The sequence below is a fragment of the Ovis canadensis genome, chromosome 14 (assembly GCF_042477335.2).
Source record: "Ovis canadensis isolate MfBH-ARS-UI-01 breed Bighorn chromosome 14, ARS-UI_OviCan_v2, whole genome shotgun sequence".
NCBI classification, from domain to species: domain Eukaryota; kingdom Metazoa; phylum Chordata; class Mammalia; order Artiodactyla; family Bovidae; genus Ovis; species Ovis canadensis.
In genome coordinates this window covers 74985872-75010753 of record NC_091258.1, presented here as the reverse complement: position 1 = coordinate 75010753, position 24882 = coordinate 74985872, and the positions used below count along the sequence as shown (strand labels likewise).

The 24882-nt window shown below is 42.7% G+C and overlaps 1 protein-coding gene across 1 annotated transcript in view; it reads left to right on the top strand.

Annotated features, from left to right (window-relative positions):
* LOC138419632 (zinc finger protein 721-like) overlaps positions 1-23643 on the top strand; it is a 92883-nt gene extending 69240 nt beyond the window's left edge. The window contains 1 exon segment of the mRNA XM_070289304.1: positions 20780-23643. Coding sequence (XP_070145405.1) covers positions 20780-21941 — 1162 coding nt within the window. The 3' untranslated portion in view covers positions 21942-23643.
* The last annotated feature ends 1239 nt before the right edge of the window (positions 23644-24882 follow it).

Here is a 24882-nt window from a genome sequence, read left to right as displayed (position 1 = left end):
GGATGAGATGGTTGATGGCATCGTTGACTCAATGGACATGAGTTTGAGCACACTCAGGGAGCTGGAGATAGACAGGGAAGCCTGGCCTGCTGCAGTCCATGGGGTCGCAAGAGAGTTGGACACACACTAAGGCACACCCTCTGTGAGTTGGTCTACTCATGAACCCATGTCCCATTCTGTGAAATGTGTCATCTTTTCCCACCATTACTTAGTTCCAGAGTAGGACACTGCCTGAGATGAATCCTCTTATTAACAAACAGGGAAATTAGATTTGCAACCTTGAATGCCTGGTTTTGATGACTTGGCTATGATCAGGGCTACTTCTAATGTTTCTCCCTGAGAATTTCCACCTAAACTTGGGCCTGAATTTTAGATTTTTAGCCAAGTACTCCCTCCAACATTTAAGCATCTACCAATATTTATTAAAGCCAAAACAGAGGCAGCCAACAACTATGGAATTTTTTCCCACATATTTTCAGAAAACTCACAATTTTCACATAACAACTTCTCACTGAGAAAACCTGCCAGTTCTTCCGACAAAGCGTTGCAAAGATGTGACATGTAAATTAATGAACACCTGTGAAATTTCAGACATGACCCCAACCCCATAGGTCAATGTTCAATAGAGGCTTTTGCACAAAGCCACAGATGAACAAGCAGTCTGAGGGTCCTTGTACAAGCTCCCATATATGTGCAAACTCACACCAGGCTGAGGCTGTGCTGTGCTGTGCTGGGGCACACACAAGTCAAAAGTCTATTGAGGGTGGGGAGGGTCTTCCTGGTGGCTCAGTGGTGAAAAATTCACCTGCCAGGCAGGAGACAATCCCTGGTCCGGGACGATCCCACATGCTGTGGAGCAGCAAAGCCTGTGTGCCACAACTATTGTGCCTAAACTAAAGCTATTGTGCCTAAACAATTACTGTGCCCAGAGCCCAAGAGCTGCAACTGTTGGAGCCGGAGTGCCCCAGAGCCTGTGCTCTGCCATAGAGAAGCCCACACATGGCAACTAGAAAGAGTACCCCACACACACAATGCTCGCCGCACCTACAGAAAAGCCCGTGCAGCATCAAAGACCCAGTATAGCCAATAACTAAATAAATAATTGTGTTAAAGTCTACTGGAGGGAGGAATTGGGATACTACGTATAAAACAGATAACTAATGAGAACCTACTGTATAACAGGGGAGACTCTACTCAAAGCTCTGTGGTGACCTAAATGGGAGGGAAACCCAAGGAAGAGGGGATATATGTATACATGTGCCTGATTCACTTTGCTGTACAGCAGAAACTGACCTATGGTAAAGCAACTATACTCCAGAAAAAAAAACAACTTTTTTTTTAATCTATGCAAGCAGAAATCTACAGCTACATCTGTGCCCTTGGGAATCCCTCCAGGCTCTACCCACATCACTGTCTGATGTCTGACCTACCTCTCCTCTTGGACTCCAGGTCTCTGTGGAGCTCCGTGAGGCTTGTGCTCTGGAGGCTGACATTTTTTATCGGGGACACAGCGGGCAGTTGGGTCCTCTCCTGGCGATAGAGGGAACCGTAGCAGAACCTCCACGGAAGCATCAACTACCCATTTCTCTGTCATCAAGTCGAGCTGATGGAGACAAAAGAGAACCAACATACAATCTGAGTTTTGCACCCAGGAAGAAGCCTTGGGGTTACAGAAGATGAAAAACACTCCCAGTTTCCTAAGGTATTTAATGTAATGCTAGTCTGAGTGTAAACGTTCTTTCCTCCAACCCCATAATGTGTTTTCTTGTTATCTTCAAGGAGCAGGCAGCAGGGGCTGAACGTGGGGTGTTAAGGGAATACTGGGAATCTCCAAGTGAGAACTGAAGAGCCAGAGCCGTAGCATGTTGGTTCTCTTTTGTCTCCATCAGATCGAAACTCAATTTTTGATTGAGTTTGATTGAATTATTGGTCATATGATTGAACTCAATCTCCAAGCACCCTTTCCTATGCCCACCCATGTTGTTCATCACTGAATTTCACCCCTGTGCACAGGAAAGCCTGCCTTAGCACTGACACCAGAGCGGAAGTCCACCTTATTCCTCAGCATCCTACTTGCCCGACCTAAAACCTCGAGTACTTACATCTCTTTGTGGGATCCCGATCTCCTGTAAGAATGCTTTACCCTGTTCCATGGAAAGTTTGCTGGGGTCCATCGCTGCTGGTTTTACCTCGGAGATTCTCTTTCTCTGTGGAGTAAAGAAAATGAAATTTTATTTTAGACATTGAATTTTAGGCCATTGAATTTTAGACATTCTTAGAACCTCCCACATACAGGACAGTCAAGTTCCATCCCTCTTCTCTGTCTACCATCTCACCTGCTACCTTTTATTCAAAGGATATGTACCTATTCTTCTACTGGGAACAGAGTACCAATTAATGAAAAATAAGGTGATACTATTTACAATAGCCAAGACATGGAAACAACCTAAATGCTCATCCACAGATGAATGGATACAGAAAATGTGGTAAATATGAGTATTACTCAGGCATAAAAAAGAATGAAATAATGCCATTTGTAGAAATATGAATGGACCTAGAGATACTCATACAAGTGAAGTAAGTCAGAAAGACAAATATCTTATGATTTCACTTATATGTGGAATCTAAAATATGACATAAGTGAACTTATCTATGAAACAGACTCACAGACATAGAGAACAGATTGTGGTTGCCAAGGGTGACGAGGGGTGAGGGAGGGATAAAGTGAGAGATTGGAGTTAACAGATGCAAACTATTATATATAAAATGGATAAACAACAAGTTCTTACTGTATGGTACAGGAAACTATATTCAATATCCTATTACAAACCGAATGGAAAGGAATATGAAAAAATACATATAAATTTATATAACTGAAACATTCTACTGTATACAAGACATTAACCTTCATGTAAAAATTAACACTTCAGAAGTATTTTGTGAATCAGCACTGTGCTAGAAATTCTAGCAAAGAATTAACTAATCCTTACCTCAATGCCTGAAAATGGACCACGGCAGAGATTTCCCAATCTCCTAGTTTGCTGAAGATAAACTGAGGCCCCCAAAGAGAAAAGAATTCAACCGTGCTTTTGCTGTCTGTCCAGAGCCGCTCAGATATGTGGACACTGGGCAAACCGCTGGAGAACAGAGCGTTACCTGGATGAAGAGAGAAGAGACCACTGACCAGAATGGCTTCTGCTGGCCTTTATACTGTCTTAGGACCGCCCCCCCCGGCCACGCCCTCCCAATATCCCCATCTCCTTCACCTAATCACGTGACAAGGCCCCGCCCACCTAACGTGATTGGATAGAATGTTGTATTGCGTTTTTACCATTCTTTTACACTCCCACTTTATTTCGAAGTATAAACCTGAAAAAAATAGTCGAATTTGGTCTTTGCCATTCCCTATGACTTTAGAAAGATACATGTATAACTACTTCATTTAAACAATATAGTGAAAACATTAGTCCCTCAGTGCTCTCGGACTCTTCTGACCCATGGACTGTAGCCAGTGAGGCTCCTCTGTCCATGGGTTTCTCCAGGGGAGAATACTGGAGTGGGTTGCCAATTCCTCCTTCAGGGGATCGTCTCAACCCAGGGATCAAACCCATGTCTCCTGCATTGCAGGTGTATTCTTTACCCTTGAATCTCCTGGGAAGCCTCCTCATTCAGGGAACTACTTTGAAAGGATGGAATGGGTTGACTAAAAAATCAATAGGATCTAATGGAAATACAAATAGATTGCAGTGGGAATATATCCTATTCCACAAGCTGTCATAAGAAGTAAATAAAATTTACCATAATGGATTATAGTAAGAAAAAGAAAAGACAGTTCTACCAGGAACAGGAAAGAAAGGGTCAGCACACGGTATATCTGATCATGGGACTGGGATATTTGATGGTCTAGAATAAAGTGTGTTTTCTCTTCATATTTTCCATGACCAATTTCAAGTACTGAGGAAGCACTTCCCAAACACAAATTAAGTTAGAATCACTCATCTCTGGGACTTCCTGGCAGTCCAGTGGTTAAAACTCTGCGCTTCCATGGGAGGAGGCCAAAAAATAAAAAGATAAAATTTCTAAAAAGAAAATGTAACTCTGGTTTCCACATAGCTGTTACAGGTTTGTGATCAGGGTCCTAAATTTCAACCAGCTCCAAATTTGTTCTGCTAAACACATTGGGATAAAAATAAATGAGTAACTCAGTATTTTATATTTTTATTTTTTGGCCGTCTGCCATGGAAGTGCAGAGTCTTAACCATTGGACCTCCTGGCCACACCCTCAGGTAACTCCATCATCCTAATCTAATCACATGGTAACAGAGCCCCGCCCACCTCCCCTGATTGGATGGAATGTTCTAGTGGTTGTTAACCATTCTGTCACACTCCAAATTATATCCAGTGTGTAGAAATGAAGAAATATAATATAATTTGGTCTTTGGCATTCCATATAATCTTAGAAAGACAGACATATGACTACAACTTTGCAATTATATACTATGTTTAAAATATTTAAGCCTATGCTGCCAGTGGGAGAGGATATGCATGAGTTGGGGAGGCGGGGTACATAGAAATATTTGAGCTTCCTGCTCATTTTTGCTGTGAGCTAAAAACTGCAATAAAAATAGACCCTGTTTAAAAAAAAAAAAAACCCATGCATTAAAAATATTCAGGGTCCTGAATTTAAATCAGCTGCAAACTAATTTTCCTGAGTACACCAGGATAGAGAGAAGTTAACAACTCACAATTTTTTAAAGCCCTTGCTCAAAGACAACAGGGCTCCATAACTGATAATCCAACCGCTCACCACCACCCCCACCCTCCCCCACCCCCGCCACACACACACAAACAAATCAGTCCCCGAGTAACCATTATTTAAAAAGTTTGACTTTCATCTAAAAATGGACATTTTAGAAGTATTTCGTGAAGCAGGCACGATGCCAAGAAATGCTATTTAACAATTAACTAATCCTCACCTCAACACTCAAATTGGTCCTCAGTAGATTTGTCCCACTCAGCAATTTCTCTGAGGGATTAGTTGAGTATAGGAGAAATCAGAACTAAGCTGTGTCCTTGCCCTCTGTCCTGAGCCGATTAAATCCGTGGACATTGCACAAAACCACTGGAGACAGAATGTTCACCAAGATGACTGGAGAAGCAACTGCAGACTAGAATTCCTTCTTCTGCTGGTCTTTATACTGTCTCAGGACCCACTGGCTAGGCCCTCCAGATAATCCCATCATCCTAACCTAATCACCGATCCCATCCCCCTGATTGGATGGAATGTTTTATAGGTGTTTACCATTACTTCATACGTTCCACTTTTTTCTCAAATGTATACATCTGAAACAACGTGCTACAATTAGGTTTTGCCAATTTGTATAATATTTAAAACCATAGCTTCCCTGGTGGCACTAGTGGTACAGAACCTGACTGCCAATGCTGGAGACTTAAGAGCCGAGGGTTCGATCCCTGGGTCGGGAAGATTCCAGGGAACAGGAAATGGCTGCCGCTGCTGCTAAATCGCTTCAGTCTTGTCTGACAGTACAACCACAAATAAGGCTCCTACTCTCACGAGAAGAAGGCATAATCCAATCAGCCAATAGGAACAAGCCACGCCCCCTGAAGTTCTAATAAAAGGCCAGTTCATCCCTCCAGTGGACACGTCTCACTCTGAACCTCTCTGACAGCAGGCTCTTCGTTTGGAGCTCCTGATGGAATCCGGCTCAGAAGACCGGTACCCCTACAGCCCTTCCATGGAACAACCCACTGACCAGACCCCCTCTCAACAGGACTCCTTTGAAGAAAAGAGCTCTGATGTGGAGGAGAAACTCTCTGAAGGGAAAGGCGAAATAGTCTCTTCCCAACTCCAACAGAACTCCGTGGAAGAAAGAGGCTCAGATGGGGAGGAGAAACGATCTGAAGATAAAGGCAAGACCTTGTCTTTCCACTTAGCCACGTCCAGAGGCCAGATAGGAACCTGACCTGTTGGTCTGGGGTGGAAAGGAGGAATAGAATCAGGGACATCTAATTTGTGGGTATTTTATTTGGAGATTGGTGATAGGAGCCGAACCTCAGTCCTATGAGGGCTCTGAGTACTGTGGCGATGATCCCCCAGAACCGTATGGCTCCAGTTCGCATAGGATGCGTCTGCAGGGCCTCAGTTGAGAGATTTGCCCAGAAATACGGGTGAGGGATGGACTAAACACTAAAGCGTCCCTCAAGGAGGGCAGTCATTTCATTCCCTCTTTTTTCCAGGGTCGGAGCCCGAGATGGATGAGAAAGAGAATTTGAAGGAAAATGAGACCCAAGACAGAAAGAGACGCACTGCTCCTTCAGGTAAGACTTCATTTTTCTGGAGAAGAGGAACAGAACAGGGGGTACCCCAGTCTCCCTGGGCAGGGAACTAGGTGAGCTTTGGCTGCCAGGCCTTGCCCATCCTGAACTCTAGGATGCGTACCAGGCAAACCAGCTTTTGTTGCGATCTTGGCTTCTTGTGTCAGGGATCAGCTAGGTTGTCAAGGCACGGGTGGCAAGCAGTCACTCAAAACTCTCACCTGATCCACAGATTCAGAACGCGGTTCCAGTTCCGAGAGTTCCAGAAAGCGGAAGATGGATTCCAGGGACCGCACCTGCGATAGAACAGGTAGGATCTTGCTTTTGGGTCTCGAGGTGTGTGAAGAGAAAACAGGTGACCTGCCCAGTGCGTGGTTGTCCAACGGCTGAAGGCGTTTAGAAACTCTGGGGTCCCTGGAGCATTTGAGCGCCCAAGATGGGCGCAGCATCACCTCGTTCTAGAGCTGAGGGTGTGGCGCAGGAGAGGTGGGGTGTACCTTAAGGCGTGTGGTGAGATCCCTGGGATGGAGGGTCCTTGGAAATTGATGTGGCAGGTCTCTCACCCGTATGCTTTGTCCGTAGGGGCCTCTCCAGATGAACCCAGTGTGACTTCGGAAAACAAGAAACGGAAGGTGCTTGAGTCTGGCCGCAGCAGCTCTAGCGAAAAGACCCGGGCTCCTCGCTCCAGAAGACCCCACCCGAGGCGCCCTGGGCGCAGCCAGCAGCCCAGATCCAGGTCCCCCGAAGACCAGGTGCCTCCACTCCGAAAAAGCCTCGTGACCTCCCTGCGCTCTATGTCCGAGGCCATTTATCAGAGCATAGTCCACGTGCACAAGCAGCCGGGATATTCCCCGCAGTGCTGGCAGCGGCTGGTCCAGCTCCGGGGCCTTCTGTGGGCCGCAGCACAGACCACGTACGCCATGGCCAACCAGGCGGCCTATGCCTTCCCCGCCGAGGGCTGGCTCTCTCCAGCCCCAGCGCAGGGTACTCCGGGGCTGACCAAGGATGGAGGAGAAGGGCCAAGCTCCGAGGCCAGTCCACCTCTTCTCTAGACGTCAGAGAGTCAGAAGAAGCTTGATTTGAGACAGGGGGACCCAAGCCTGCTCAGCAGAGACCACAGCTCTGACAGTGAGAGCCAAGCCTTGAAACCCCCTAGATTCTCCAAAATGACCAGCAGGGCCGATTGTTCGTCACAAACCCGGGGTGGTGATAGGAGAGGAACTTGAGAAATGGACTCAGAATGGTGAAATCTGGGTTTCCTTGAGGACTCAGATTACAGAGTTTAAAATTCATGCTAGACAATGCATGCACTTTGAGTATCTTGGAAAAACCAAGTTGGTGTATTAATAACCACCACCCTTCCCGCCTACCTACTGGCCCCTCTCCCCCTGCTCCCCCACCCTACCCCACTGACTCCCAGGCCCCTTGCCTCTCTGGAGGGCTAAAGCTGAGGTGAATGTACCACACTGGCAGTCTTTTATGAGAGCAAATATCAGGATGTAATTCACATGTATTTGCACACTTTGAAGTGTAGAACTGAAAACATATTCATACCCTTTTTTTTTTTGGTCTGAAAAAGCACTAGATCTTTCCTCATTCACCTCCAGGCCATGGAAGCAGATATTCACAAAGCTTTAAGATCTGTCTTGGGAAATGTTTATAGTTTTCAGGTTGATGAAAGATGGTAATGCCACCACATTTTTGTTTAATTTAGATAAAACCTAAGTCAAGATCTATGAAAAGGTTTCTTGACCTTGCGTATTTTTTATTATGTACCTACTTTTGGATTTCTCCTACTTCATAGATTTCAATTTGCCATGTTTTCATAGAGGATATTAAATGTCATATATATATTATTGTTGGCTTTATATATTATTGTATTTAATTCTGTATAGTTTTGATTTGCACTTTACACTGGGATCATATAGTCTCAGCATATAAATGTATATAATTTTTATGTAACAAAAATGAAATTAAAGTTTCAGAAATCTATTTTAGCCTTTGTCGTCTTATTTCCATATCACTTAGTGACAAAGTAAACAGTAATGTTTTGGGGGAAGGAAATGGCAACCTACTCAAGTATTCTTGCCTGGGAAATCCCATGGACAGAGAAGCCTGGGGACTGCAAGAGTCAGATACAACTTAGCGACTAAACCACCACCATGGTGATGGAAGTTAACTAAGTATAATGGCAATTTAAAAAAATAGTAATAACACAGAGACACGCACACACATTCACAGAGCTCAAATATATCCACATTGTTAGGCAACAGAGCTCTAGAACTTTCTTCACCTTGAAAAATTGAAACTCTGTACCCATTAAATTACTCTCTGGGTCTCCCTCCCCTCAGTCCCCAGTAACTACCATCCTACTATTTCTGTAACTATGAATTTGACGACTATAGATATTTCAGTAAGTGAAATCATATGATACTTGTGTTATTGTGACTGGCATGGTTTGCTCAGCATAATGTTCTCAAGGTGCATCCATTCTGTAGCATGTGACAAGATTTCCTTTCTTTCTAAGGCTGAATACTATCCGTTTGTATGTTTCTGTCACTCAGCATAATGCCTTTGGTATTCAGTCACGTTTTTGCACAGAGTAAGAGTTTATTATTTTTCATTGCTGACTGCCATTCAGTTTTACAGATTGACTGGTGGTCGTTTATCTATCCATCATTTGTTGGACATTTAGGTTCCTTACAGTTTGGGGGCATGCATGTGCACTAAGTCGCTTCAGCCAAGTCCCACTCTTTGTGACCCCGTGGTCGGTAGCCTGCCAGGCTCCTCTGTCCATGGGATTCTCCAGGCAAGAACCCTGGAATGGTTTGCCCTGCTCTCTTCCAGGGGATCTCCCTAAGCCAGGGATCAAACCCGCATCTCTTGCCTCTCCTGCATTGGCAAGCAGGTTCTTTACCACCAGGGAAGCCCTCTGTTTTAGAGACAACATAATTCTATAAACATGCCACGTAGGTCTGTTTTTGGTGATGTAAAATTTTTAATTTTCATGGGTAATATTTGAGATATTCTGCAAACTGTACCATTTATAGCATTAGTTCTTTAGATTAAAATTTTAGATTCCATCTGAAATGAGGTCACAGTTTCACAAGCCATGGAGTGTTCACAAAACAAACCTTTTGAGCACTACCAATATACCACAAAACCCAAAATTTTCATGAAAGTTGCATCAGTAAACATCTGTCAAAATAGGAGAACAGAGATGCTACTGAATTAGTCCCATGTGAACAAATGGATGCTTTATCTGTTCCCTCTCCTGATGTGATGATCCTAGAAGAGACAGAATCCATTCATAAATTTTAGGAAAATTTATTCTGCTTCCAAGCATTTACCCAGATAGCCTAGGTTAACTGTAGAGTTGTCAGAATGGCTCTGGGGCAGTGTGGAGGGCAGCTGTGAAAATTTCCTCTTATCACTGTCACCCTGATCTAGATCAGGCTCTTGGAGTCAGTCACCCTACAATAAACTGATTCATTGATTACATAAAGATCCTTACCTCCCTGCTTTGGTTTCAAGATGCCTTCTTGTTTCATTGGGCTTTTCATTCCCTCTGACATCAAATATAATGCAATCACATGAGATCTAATCATGGGTGTCCATGGGAATTGACCTGGCAGGTCTCATCCACAAGACCGGAAGATAAACTTATTTCCTGTTTACTTTGCATTTTCATTTGATCACATATGTATCTGATACATAACTATAGCTTGATCTTTGTCTTTCCCAAGCATTTTTAGAAATTCTAACACATACATACATACTTTTAACACTAAATATTATTTTCTGTGAGTGAAAAATGTTTATAAATATGTCTTTATGCTATCTAATTTTGTATCATGACTTTTCTCCCAATTGTTTTTGAGAAGATTTTCTTCTTACATATGTACCTCTAGTTCATTGAGCTTCACCACTGTGTAATATTCCAATTCTCTCATAACCTGGTTGGTTTTTCTGGGGTCTAAGCTCCTATTCCAAAATTTTGTATGGAACCCCCACTCAAAGTTACCTTATTAACATAATAACAAAAACAAGTCTGTCATTCAGGAAACTCCAATCGTGTTTTTTATTTTTAATTGAAGGGTAGTTGATTTACAATGTTGTATCAGTTTCTGCTGTACAGCAAACTGTTCAGTTAGTGGAAATTCCAAAGGTTTTTGGAGTTTTGCCCCAGAGCCTTGGACAAAGGAGATATGTTTGTTCTCAACTGATAAATCATTCAGAAATATGCTAAAGTGCATAAGAAAAGTTCAGTTCAGTTCAGTTCAGTCGCTCAGTCGTGTCCGACTCTTTTCGACCCCATGAATTGCAGCACGTCGGGCCTCGCTGTTCATCACCATCTCTCGGAATTCACTCAGACTCACGTCCATCGAGTCTGTGATGCCATCCAGCCATCTCATCCTCGGTCGTCCCCTTCTCCTCCTGCCCTCAATCCCTCCCAGCATCAGAGTCTTTTCCAATGAGTCAGCTCTTCTCATAAGCTAAAGTTAATAAGCAGCAGAACTACAGTGAAGATAACATTAATAGTTGATATTTGGGAAGTGGAAATTTCTATCAAAATGGTCTTATTCTTCAAATCCACTAGCCTGATACAAGTAAAAGAAAAAAATTTATACTGCATATATATATATATATATAGTTGAATTCCTTCCTAAAGCTTCTTTCTCGAGCGCCTGACTGTAGCCTACTTGCGCACAATCTCCAAAGGCGTCCCTTGGATAATGACATGTTTAGGGTTGAAATTTTTCCTCACTTAGTTTGTGATGCCTCCAAGTGAATGGGAAACAGAAGTCTAAATTATGCTCTGGAGGGAAAGTGACGTGAAAGTCGTTCAGTTGTGTTCGACTCTTTTCCACTTCATGGACTATACAGTCCATGGAATTCTCCAGGCCAGAATACTGGAGTGGGTAGCCTTTCCCTTCTCCAGGGGATCTTCCCAACCCAGGGATTGAACCCAGGTCTCCTACATTGCAGGTGGATTCTTTACCAGCTGAGCCACAAGGGAAGCCCAGGAGGAAAGCGAGTATAAAATTGCACGTTCCCCACATGCACAGTTCTGCATTTCCTGTCACACTACCAGTGTCCATCACCCGCTCTAAAACTCAAGCTTTTGGTTAAGTAAATAAAAAGCTGTGGGACTTCCTTGGTGGTCTAGCGGTTAAGAATCTGCCTTCCAGTACAGGGGACAAGGGTTCAATCCCTGATCAGGAAGGATTCCATATGCCACAGGGCCGCTAAGCCCCTGTACCACCACTACTGAAGCCAGAAAGGTCTAGATCTCAGGCTTGGCAACAACAGAAGCCACTGCAAGGAGAAGCCCACAAGGAAACTACAGAAAAGCCCAAGGAGCAAGGAAGACCTAGCACAGTCAAAAATAAATAAATAAATTTAAAATAAATAATCTTAGTGACTCAGAGGGTAAAGAGTCTGCCTGCAATGCAGGGCACCCGGGTTCGATCCCCGGGTCCGGAAGAGCCCCTGGAGAAGGAAATGGCAACCCACTCCAGTATCCTTGCCTGGAGAATCCCCATGGACAGCGGAACCTGGCCGGCTACAGTCCTTGGGATCTGCAAAGAGTGGAGACGACTGAGCAACTTCACTTTCACTTTCAAAAAGGTGTGACTGGCTGAGGTCTCAAGTTCCGGGATCCAACCCCGCCCACAGCGCCAAGCCCCGCCCTAGGTCCAGGGCTCCTGCATCCTCGCTGCTCAGAGGATCCAGTTTCTTCCTCTGCTGGCCCTTTCCACGTAAGTGGGTGCGGGGGTGGGGGGGAGTGAAAGCATTAGTCGCTCAGTAGTGTCCGACTCTGTGCGACCCCACGGACTGCAGCCCACCACGTTTCTCTGTCCACGTTTCTCAACTTTCAGCTTCTAATAGAAGTGGTCTGCGCATCTCTAATTCTGCACCGAGGCCTGGCTTCAAAGGACAGCAGACAAGTGCAGAGGATCCAAAGTAGAGAAACCTGTCCAGAGGGAAGAGGAGCAGGTCCGAGGACCACAGGCGGAGGCCCCTCCATCCACCCGAAAGCCACAGTCCCGCCCCAGTAAACACGCGCAGTTCCCTGAAGAGCCGGAAGTGATTTTCGCCGAACAACGGGTACCCTCGGAAGAGAAAGTCTTGGTTTCGTTGGTGACCGCGCTATGCGTTCTTCTAGCATCGCGGCCCGCGGCCGGGGTTTCGGAGCGGCCCCCAGTAAGTTAAAACCCCTGAACGCGGTCGTCGCTCTCGCTCTGAGTCCTCTCATTTCGCCTGTTGCGGCGTCATCTGAAGACTCGGTCCCGGCAGTCTGGGCCCGGTTCCTGTTAAAATCGCTCTGAGGCAGGCATCGGCCCCAACTTTCTGCCTTCGGTCCGTATAGACGCTGACCTCCTGCAGCTCTGTTTTCCTGCTCTGACTCCCTTTCTCAAACTTCTATCCGACGCCCGGCTCCCCTGCCCGACCTCACCCTCCTCGGCCCGATTTCGTTCTGCCAAGTCCTCACTCCTGGAGGATGGATCCTCCTTGACCTCCCTCTAAGGAGAGCGGAAAGGGAATACTGAGGCAGAAGTTTCTGCAACTAGAGAGGCATCAGAAATACTGTGCAGCAAGAACGTCAGGTATTACAACAGGGCGAGGCCAGTCTGTGGGAGGAGGAATAGAAAGAGAAGGAAACAAAAAGATGCATAGAAAAGAGAGGAAGAAACGCAGAAATGGGCAAAGGAGAAGAGAAAAACAGAAGGATCCGGGGAGATATACAGAGAAAAAAAAAGCATAGTGGTATAGAAAGCGGGGGGTACCCAAACCTAGGTGAGTATCGAGTAGATTGGGTATGGACTGTTAAATTCTGAAGTAGTGAATTTGTGGCTCTACAACCTAATTTTTATAAAATTTGTTGACTTGTCTAAATTATGCAGAAGAGATGAGAGTTGCAAAACCAGGTATTGGAATCAAATGATAATTCTATTTGCAGTCCCTATTCAACCTGAAGGCAGAGGCTTAACTGTCACTTCTAGGTCTTCCTCCGAGAAATGGAGGACGAATTTCTTTCACCACCTGGTGCTTTTTTTTAATGACTATTTTTAAAATTAACTTATTTATTTTTGTTTTTGGCTGTGCTGGGTCTTCCTTGCTTGCAAGGGCTTTCTCTAGTTTTGGCAAGCAGGGGCTACTCTTACTCATGGAGCACTGGACTTCTCATTGCAGTGGCTTTTCTTGTTGCAGAGCACAGGCTTTAGAGCTTTCGAGCTTCAGTAGTTGCAGCACAGGGTCTCAGTAGTTGTGCGCACCAGCTTAGGTGCCCTGAGACATGTGGGATCCTCCTGGACCATAGATTAAACCCGTATCCCCAGCACTGGCAGGCAGACTTCCAAACACTAGGCCACCAGGGAAGCCCGCTAAAATGGGCATTGTTAATGGTACTGCTTTCCTCCCCTTTAAATTTACAGATTATTTTCCCTCTTAATTTGATTGTTCACATTATGATGTTTGTATGCTTTATATCCTAACTTGGAGCTCTTCTTTGATGTCTGGTAAATAACTTTACAGTATTTCACTAGGTCTGTGGTTATGGATGTTGATAATATTTTAAAACTCAAAACCTAGATTCACCAGTTACTTTGGTATTTAACAACTTTATTCCTCCCTTAAAAGATCTGCTAAGTTAGTGAGCTCTGAGCTGAAGTCTCCAGCTAAGAATTGAATAGATGTTCCTCGCTCGTCCCCTTCATCCTTTTTCTGCAGATGTTGAAGGGTGGGCTGGATGGATGTGGCTTGCATTTTTTGTCCTGTTTTTTTCTACAGTAGAGGAATTAAATGTTTGTCTTTCATTAAACCCTGAAGAAGAAGTCTCTCTTGCTCAGAAATAAATAAGGTAATTTGCAAATAGGACAAACTCTTTCAACTTAAACCTATCCAGGCTGCCACTTACAGTCAGTTCTGCTCACTCAACTCAGACTTCTTCAAAGTAACTTGGTAAATCCCTTCCCCTGTGGGATGCATGCACCACCGGTAACATGGAGAAGTAAAGTTGACCCGGTTTTCTGAGTCTGAGCAAATGAGATCCTCCGAGAGAAATAATTTACAAAGTTGGTCTTGTTTTTGCATCTGGTGATTTTCTGGGATGAGTGGCCAGTTACAATGAGAATTTGAAATGTGCTGCAGTCCTCCAACAGTTATGAAAAACTTAAGGGCAGAGGGCACAGGACCAGAGATAAAGACATAACTTTTCTCTTAGCTTGTGTCTATCTCTGTATCATAACATGAAGTCTTTTTAAGACTTATTGTGATCATTTCATAATGTTTGAAAATGTCAAATCACTCTGTAGTATACTCAAAACTAACGTAGTATTGTACATCAGTTATATTTCAACAAAATAGAAAAAAAAAGTGAAAGTGACTTTGTTGTTGTTCAGTTGCTCAGTCATGTCTGACTCTTTGCGACCTCAAGGACGGTAGTCCACCAGGCTCCTCTGTCCATGCGCTTCTCCAGGCAAGAATGCTGGAATGGGATGCCATTTCCTTCTCCAGAGGATCTTCCTGACCCAGGGATGGAACCCACTTCTCCTGCATTGGCAGGCAGATTCTTTACCACTAAGCCGTCAGGGAAGCCCTAGTGTGACTTTAGAATAATTGTTGAGTTAGTCTTCACATAAACATTGCAGCACAGTAACTAAGTGCAAAAAACAGTATTTATTGGTTTATGACATTTGTCGTAAAAAAATACAAAGTATATTTTACTGAAGGCAGAGATTATGTACAAAAAATTAAGCAGACAAGAATACTGAAGTGGGTTGCCATGCCCTCCTCCAGGGGATCTTCCTGACCCAGGGATCGAACCTGGGTCTCCTGTATTGCAGGCAGATTCTTTACTGTCTGAGTCACCAAGGAAACCCAGATTGTTGGATGGATGAGCATCTTATCCTGTATCAGCCAGTCCTTGGATGCTGGCTGCCCAGGGAGGAGCCAGGAACCGGGAGGAGACAGTTTCCTTTGGCTGAATGTCATATGGACAAAGGACGGTGCAGTTGCAGCAGAGTGGGAGTTCCAGCAGGAGAAAGGGTTGAAGAAAGGGGTGAAAACTCACATATTGGTCTCCTGATAGGAGTTCTGTGTCTCCGATCCCTCCAGTCACTGGGAACCTTCTTTCCCCCAGAGGAAGTTTCTTTCTGTGTGGATACTTGTGGCAGGGGAGGGAGGTTTGTTGACTCCAAACATTAAAAGATGTGGGTTTTTTTTTGTCATACAGAATAATCTTACCTGAGAAAGAAGCTCAGAGGAAGAGGAAAGAAAGGAGAAGGGATGGCCATTTCCCAGGTGAAAGTCATATTCTTTGTTGATCTGTTAACTCTTTCCTAAAATGACAGGAATTGGACTTGTTAAACTTCTCTATGAAGTTTCTTGCCTAAAATATTTAATTACACCCTGGGCCTTCCCTGAATCTCCTCTCATTTCCCTGCAGATTTCCTCCTCAGTGTGACTTAGTGACCTGGCATTTGGGAAGACGGTCCTTTTAGGTGATCCTCCTGTGAAAGGTTTTGTACTCAGATGTAGATTAGAGGTAGGAGTAGGCTCTGTGGTGTCAGTGAGGTAGGGCACTAAGGGTTGTTCAGAGAACCCTTGTGCAAGCCCTTTCAGCTCCATATAAACCAGGGCCAAAGAGGCTACATATGATAAGTGATGTTCCGATGCTCACAATACCTGAAGAGGTCTGAAAGGAAGACTTACATCGGGAAACATGCTTTTGAATGCATTTGAAGTTGAGTGAATCATTGTGTTTCTGACTCTAAAATATCACTACTTTAAAATGGGAAGTTCCCAAATGGAAACAGGAGGTAGAAGAGAGTGTTTTAGTACATGTGCTATGCTAAGTCGCTTCAGTTGTGTCCAACTCTTTGCGACCCCATGGACTGTAGCTGCTAGGCTCCTCTGTCCATGTCCTCCAGGCAAGAATACCAGAGTGGGTTGCCATTTCCTTCTCCAGGGGATCTTCCCGATCCAGGGACTGAACCTGAGTCTCTTATGTCTCCCGCATTGGCAGGTGGATTCTTTATCACTAGTGCCACCTGGGAAGTCATGTTTTAGTACATAATTAGCTGTAAAAAATGCAATTAACTTAATTGACTAACAGAAAAAGCTCTATATCTCATTCATACCACATTCATGGCTGAAAGACCCAGGTATTCCAGTAGGGACTCTCATGTAGCAGGTGTTTTCGATTAAAATGGTTATAATTCAGCCAAGACATAGGAGCAGAACCTTCTGCCATCAGAAAGCCTGGAGCCATGATCTGATTCTACCATTATAGTTATTCACTGTTGTATATTGATAAAAAAGAATGCTAACCATCATCTGAGCCTTCAGCATGTTTCAGCCTTCAGTTATGTTTTAGTCATAACATCAGAGGTCACAGGTCACCATAACAAATAGTGTTGTTTTTTTTTTGTATTAAACATCTCATGTATATACACTTGTGATTCAACTCCACGTAGTGATGCAGATTAGAAGCTTTAAGTAAAATGTCCCTTTCTCTGTCACGTCTTCCAGCATCGCTTAATGTCTCCATCAGGAACAACTCTTTGTTCTCAACCCAAATCTTAATAAAAATGCATCTTATATTGTCATGTGATTTTAGAAAATATTTTTCAGTAAATTTTTTCTTATGGTATTTATTCTGCAAGTTTAAATTTTCACAAGCCATACATGTTGGAGTTACTTTCACTTTAGAAAATATAGAGGTAATTTTCCTTTTTACATCCTCATTGGATCATTCTCTTCATGAAGACACAAGGGTTTCACATTTGTTACTGTTATAAAAGATCTCACAGTGGCTGCTTTTGAGCAGGCTAGCTTCAGTACAGATGCCTAAGGATTTCTCCAGATTGAGCAGCTTAAGCATGTTATTGTTGTTGTAGTTGTTTCGTCACTAAGTTGTGTTCAACTCTTTTGCGATTCGGTGGCCTGTAGCCTGCCAGGCTTCTCTATCCATGGGATTCTCCAGGCAAGAATACTGGAGCAGCTTGCCATTTCCTTCACCAGAGCTTAAGCATGATTACTGCATTAATGATGATGTTTCTAAGGAAAAACAGAATTTGCAAGTTCTAAGTAAAGATTTTAAATCAACCATCTTAAACATCCTTAAAGAGCTACGGGGAGCCACGGACAAAGAACTAAAGGAAAGTGGGAGAACTGTGTTTAAACAAATAGAAAATATTAATAAAGGGTTTTCCTTGGTGGTCCAGTGGTTAAGACTCTGCACTTCCCTGTAGTGGGCACAGGTTCAATCCCTGGTTGGGGAATTAAAATTTAAGATCCCACAAGGTGCAGGCAAAAAAAAAAGTTAAAAATAGGTATTCGCACACTTACTTGTACATGAAAGTTCCAGCAGAACTGTTAAAATTAGGAAAGAAGTGGTAAAAACTAAATGGCCATCAGGAGATGAGTGGATATGTAAAACGTGTTGTAGTCATAGAATTAAATATTATTCAGCCCTGAAAAAGGAATACTTTAGGAATGTAGTACTGATACCATATTATGGATAAATTGAAAAAACCATTGTAAGTGGAAGAAGCCACACAGAAAAGCTCACATTTTGTACCATTGCATTTATATGAAAATATCACAAGTAGGTAAATGCATAATTGACAGTAAGCATTATGATATACAGGGATGGGGGCCAAAGAGGAACGGGAAGAGATTGTTAAATGGGTAAATTTCCTTTAACAATGATAAAATGTTTTTGAACTAGATAGGCAAGTGTTTGTTCAACATTGTGAGGGTACTAAATGCCACTCACTGAATGGTACCTTAAAATAGCTACCTTTATGTTACATGAATTTCACCTCAGTTTAAAAAAATTTAAGAAAAGTAACTTGCTCAAAATTATCTTACAGATCGATCAGGACATTCGCTCCAGCCAAGTCAATCCTTACATGTTTGTTTCTGTAATTTTGTCAGACTCGGAGCTTGCTCCTTGTCCACTTGGCGAAATGTGCTTTCCTTTCAGGGACTATTTACATTCAAGGATGTGGCCATCGAATTTTCTCAGGAGGAGTGGGAATGCCTGGCCCCTTCTCAGAGGGCCCTCTACAGGGACGTGATGCTGGAGACCTACAGGAACCTGGTCTCCCTGGGTGATGATAACTTCTCTCTGGAAGTTGGTAACTAGTTCTATGTATCTTTTGAGTTTTCCCTTCTGAGTCTCAAACTTGGGATCCCCTGGCATGCTTGTTAAAGTTTCAAATCCCTGTTCTTAAGAGAGTGATTGAAGCTGTTTGGATTCAGAATGAAAAGGCTTCATGACATGGCTTATCACTCTATAACTTCTCATTTCTTCAGAAGTTGGGCATTCGTGCTTGATCAGTGGTGGTTGCAGAATATTAGTAGTCAGAAAGCGTTACAGCACATTTTTTTAAAACATCTCATTCTGTGCTTCCACCCTTGTGTTTTTGATTCAGTAGTTCTTTAAAGTTAATTAGATAACCTGCACGCTGTGCTGTGGTGTGCTTAGTGGCTCAGTTGTGTCTGACTCTTTGCGACCCCATGGGATTTTCCAGGCAAGAATAATGAAGTGGGTTGCTATCCCCTCCAGGGGATCTCTCCAACCCAGGGATCAAATCCAGGTCTCTCACATTGCAGGCAGATTCTTTACCATTTGAGCCACCAGGGAAGCCCATGAATACCGGAGTGGGTAGCCTATCCCTTCTGCAGTGGATTTTCCTGACCCTACTTAATCTAAAACTTCAGGAGGCAGTCAGTTGACTAATTTTTATGATGCATTTCTAGACCCATCTATAATTTTCTTTCTTAGCTGAACAAAGAGTGGGCATGTGTTCTGTAATAGCCTAGCATGTCGTGTACCATTTTACTTTATGAATTGAAATCTCTTATAAGCTGAATGTTATCTTCATCTTAGAGCAAGGGAAAGAGCCCTGGACTTTGGAAGCAAAGTGAAAATCGGGGAAAATCAGACAAGTATGAATAGATTGAGATGTGAATACAGATAGGAGCTCAAGTGGGCACAGAGTAAACTGCTCCATTAAATATTGCTCGGGAAATTCTTCCTAAGTGGGAATTGTCTGTAGAAAAATAATAGTTTGTTTCTTAGCGGATCTCAAAGGAGATCCATCCCATACAGTCAAACTTGTTCAAATATAAAGTTTAAACTCCATTCCACCATGATGCTGTGGCTCATTCAGAGCTGAGAAAGGGCTTTGTTGTGACCTACAGCATTCTATTTTCTATTTTGTAATGGACACCGCTAACCATTTCGATGCTTTGGTTTGAGAGGGACTGAGATGGCTCTCTCAGGAGTCATCTTTTCCCTTGATCTCTCTTGGTTTTCAGTTAATACATATCAAGTTCTCTGTTGTCCTGACCCTAGGACTGTTTCGTTCATTCCCTTTCACATTTTATATCCTTGAGAGAACTTCTCAGAAGATAGACAAACTTCAGTAATTCTCAAAATATATTTTGCTTTTCCTATGATATATTCCTTCTGGAATATATATTCTTTCTTCTGTTTTTATGGAAGAATCCTTTAGAATGCCAGAAACTGTTATTTGGTATAATTGCGGTTATTTATTAACTTAACCTGCTAGATTTATCATGGATTGCATGCATGCATGCCTGCTAAGTTGCATCAGCTGTGTCTGACTCTTTGCAACTCTATGAACTGTAGCCCACCAGGCTCCTCTGCCAATCGGGTTCTCCAGGCACGCAAACTGGAGTGAGTTGCCAAGCCCTCCTCCAGGGAGGAGGTGATCAAACCCACATCACTTATGTCTCCTGCATTGGCAAGTGGGTTCTTTTCCACTAGTGCTACCTGGGAATCCCATGGTGATATATAGAGTTTTAAAAATATTTTTTTCTTATATTGCCACATGCTATTAAACACATTTTTGTATAATTATGTAATTCAATATATTTATTTTCCAGATTATCTTATAGGAATCCTTTCTGCTGGATTTGCAATTAACAAATTATCACCAAGAGAGAACACTAATTTAGGAGAATTATATGGAAATGAAAACCATGGCATCAAGGATTTTGACCTCAAGGAAGTCTGTGAAAATATGCAGAAGAGTGAGAGTGAGTGCGGATATGGTGCAAGAAATGACAAAGAAGTGCTTTTGACCCTTAACAAAAATCTCAGTCAGAGAGAAAATCAGGATAATAAATCCTTAATGAATTTTCCTCAGAGTGTTTCTGTAAGAAGTAATACATATGAATATCTCGTGCATGACAAGCCATTCATAAGAAGTTGGTTAACAATGAAAAATAACATGAGCATTGCTAGAAGCAAAGATATAAAGTATTTGGACGGTAGAACTGGAGCAAGGCTGCAGGCACAGGTGGCTGAACTGCAGAGATTTCCAGCTGAGGAGAAAATGTATAGAGGCCCTCAAGTTGAGAAGTCAGTTAACAATGGTTCCTCAGTTTCCCCACTTCATAGAATTCCTCCTACTGTGGAACCTCCTGTGTTACCCACACAACACAGGAGAACACACACTGAAGAAAAATCTTACAACTGTAAGGACTGTGGGAAGGCTTTTAGCAAAAGCTCAAATCTCAGAAATCATAAGAGAATCCATTCTGGACAGAAACCTTACAAATGTAATGTGTGCGGCAAAGCCTTTAACCAGGGTTCTAATCTCACTACACATCAGAGAGTGCACACAGGAGAGAAACCGTATAAATGTGATGTCTGTGGCAAGGTCTTTAGTAGAAACTCACACCTTGAAAATCATCAGAGGATGCACACTGGAGAGAAACCTTACAAATGTAGTGAATGTGGTAAGGCCTTTATCCAGCATTCGCTCCTTTGGAGTCATGAGAAGATGCACAGTGGTGAGAAACCTTACGAATGTAATGAATGTGGCAAAGCATTTGCCGAGCGATCGAGGCTTAACAAACACAAGAAAATCCACACTGGAGAGAAACCGTACAAGTGTACTGTGTGTGGCAAAGCCTTCACCATGAGATCCAATCTTACTCAGCACGAGACAATCCATACTGGAGAGAAACCTTACAAATGTAGTGAGTGCGGCAGAGCTTTTACCCAATTTTCACGCCTTACTCGACATCAGAAAATGCACACTGGAGAGAAACCACACAGGTGTAATGTGTGTGGTAAGGCCTTTATTGAACTTTCACAACTTTGGGGTCATGAGAGAATTCATACTGGAGAAAAACCACACAAATGTAATGTGTGTGGCAAGAGATTTACCCAATGTTCAAGCCTTATGGCACATCAGAGAATTCATACAGGAGAAAAATCTTACAAATGTAAAGACTGTGATAAGGCCTTTATCCAACGTTCCCAACTTTGGGGTCACGAGAGGACTCACACTGGAGAGAAACCTTGCAAATGTAATGAGTGTCGCAAAGCTTTCACAATGCATTCATACCTTACTCAACATAAAACCATCCATACTGGAGAGAAACCTTACAAATGTCATGAATGTGGCAAAGCTTATACCCAATTTGCAAGCCTTACTAGGCATCAAAAAAGGCATACTGAAAACAGACATAAATCCAGCACGTGTGGCAGTGCTTTTATTCAGAACTTGAGCTTTGGGGCTCATCCGACAATTCATAGTAGAAAGAAACCTTAAAATGTAATGCCTGACACAAAACTTGTGCAAGTATTCAAGCCCTACTCAGGTTGAGAGACTCCATCATGGAGGAGGAGACTTACAGATGGCCAAAAGGTACATGATACAGTGCATAGCATCACTAATCATCGGGGAAATTCAAGTCAAGACCACAATGAGATACCACCTCACACCTGTCAGAATGGGCTGGCATCGAAAGGACAACTCACAGTGTTGGTGAAGATGAGGAGAAAAGGGAACCCTCAAGCACTTTTGGTAGGATTGTAAATTGGTAGCTACCATGGCAGACTATGGCCACTCCTCAAAAAATTAAAAATAGAGCTGCCATATAATCCGGCAATTGCACATCTGGGCATTTACCTAGAGAAAACAAAAATGCTCGTTCAAAAAATATATGCATTTTGTCGTTCATTGTACCACTATTTATAATAGCCAAGGTAAGGGACTTACCTGGTAGTCTAGTGGCTTAGAATCCGCAATTCCATTGCAGGAGGTATGGGTTCAATCGCTGGTCAGGGAGGTAATCCCACATGCCTTGAGGCCAAAAGAACAAAACACAAAACAAAGAATATTGTAACAAATTCAATAAAGACTTTAAAAATGTTCCACATTAAAAAAAAATTTTTTTTAAACAAAGTAGCCAAGGTAAGAAACCTACCAAAAGTCCACCAATAGATGAATCAATAAAATAGATAAAAGGAAAAAAAATATATATATACATATACACACATCCACATATATACACACATACAGTGGAATATTAGTTGTGAAGAAAAACCAAAATCTTGCCATTTCCAGTAACATACACAACTCTACAGGGTATTTGACTGGGTGCAATAAGTCAGAATGACACAGCCTGTGATTTCACTTATATGTGGAATTTAGAAAACAAAAGGAAAATAGTCTCATACATAGAACAAATAGATGGTTGCCAGAAGGGCAGGTGTGTGTGAAGTGAAAGAAAGTGAAAAAGTGAAAGTAAAGTCACTCAGTCGTGTCCGACTCTTTGCAGCTCCATGGACTGTAGCACACCAGGCTCCTCCGTCCGAGGAATTTTCCAAGCAAGGATACTGGAGTGGGTTGCCATTTCCTTTTCCAGGGGATCTTCCCAACCCAGGGATGGAACCCCTGCCTCCTGCACTTCAGGCCAACTCTTTACTGTCTGAGCCACCAGGGAGGCCCTTGTGTGTGAAGTAGGAAAGGGTTAAGAGGTGCAGGTCTACAGTTACATAATGAAGTGTAGGGTGTAATATACAAAACAAGGAGTATAGTCAGTAACTTTGAACAGGGACAGATGGCTACTAGACTTACCGGGGTGATTAGTTCATCCTGTATACAGTTGTTAAAATAGTTCTGTGGTACACCTGGAACATAATAGTGCATTATCCACTGCATGTGTGCATGCTAAGTAACTTCAGGGAAGGCATATGTGGGAGAAAAAAATGGGGGTGGAACAGTGGTCTCCCTGTGTTTTGAAGGGGAATAGCTACTGTATATATAAAATATTCAAAATTAGTCTCATTTTCGGAAACCAAAGGGATAATGTTACAGAGGACAGTCATCAAAAGAATCAGAGTAGTGTATCTGTGAAGGCTGCGGATTTGGCCTCTAGAGTTGCGTTTTGATACCATTTTATTTATTAGAATGTATCATACTTCTCATATCCAAATGAATAAAGTGTAATCTTTTTTTTACAGTGTTAGTTGCTCAGTCGTGTCTGATTCTTTGCGACCCCATTGACCATAGCCCACCAGGCTCCTTTGTCCATGGGATTTTCCAGGCAAGAATATTGGAGGGGGTAGCCATTCCCTTCTCCGGGGAACTTCCCAACCCAGGGATTGAACCCAGGTCTCCTGCAGTGTAAGGCAGATTCTTTACCATCTGAGCCAGTAAGGAAACCCAATCTTTTTTGTGATCCTTAGTGAATCGTGTGCCTTCTGTTAATGCAAGCATATCCCACTGCATTGGGGGCGTCATAATAATGACCCTTAAGTATACATCATCATGTTCTCTAGGCTGAATGGCATCTGTGACAATTTCTTTTCAAATTAGATTTAAACAAAGTATTTGAAAAAGATATATATTCACAATTTACATTGGAGTTACAAACTCCATAGTGTAACCAAGATTATTTCTATAGCTATAATAAAAATACTGTAGCAGTACAATTTCAGACTCAGCCCCCTGAAATCTGCCTCCTTGGTTGTAAATCTACACTGTATGATTATATTCCTACATACATTTGTGTGTGTGTGCACTTGAAGCTTTACGTGAAGTGACAAGATATGGTGAACATATAAAAAATACTAGGAGATAAAATTTCAGAAATATAGATAAAATAATCTTTGTGTGTGTGTGCTTGGAGTTCATATTTTAATAAAATTTATATTTCAAGGCAAGACAAGAAAAAAAAAAAAACACACTTCTGTTTGCTTGGGCTTCCTCCCTCCCTCCCTCCCTAATGTGCAGTGTACATCTGCGTTACACATAAACCACAGCTCCTCAGAGGTGGGAGTGCCTCCTTGACCATAAAGGTCAACTTACTTTTTTATTTCTGACACTAGTGATCTAACTCCTTAAAAGTGTTCTAGGATCTTCCCTAGTGGTCCAGTGGCTAAGACTTCGAACTCCCAATGCAGGGGTTCTGGGTTTGATCCCCAGTCAGGGAACTAGATCCCCCATGTTGCAACTAAGACCTGGCCAAATAAATATTAATTAGATATTTTTTTAAAAGAGTAGTGTTCTTTCTCAACTCTGTGAAAGGTCATGGTGACTTACTGCTTGCTTTGTACATGGTTACCTGGACTGTATGTCCTTGGTGAAGTTTATGATAAACGATCAACATGTCATATTGATGAATTATCCTTTATCTTAAAAATGTATATTCAACTGTGCCTTCGACTTCTAACAGGCAAAACAGTTCTCAGAGCTTTATGAGAGT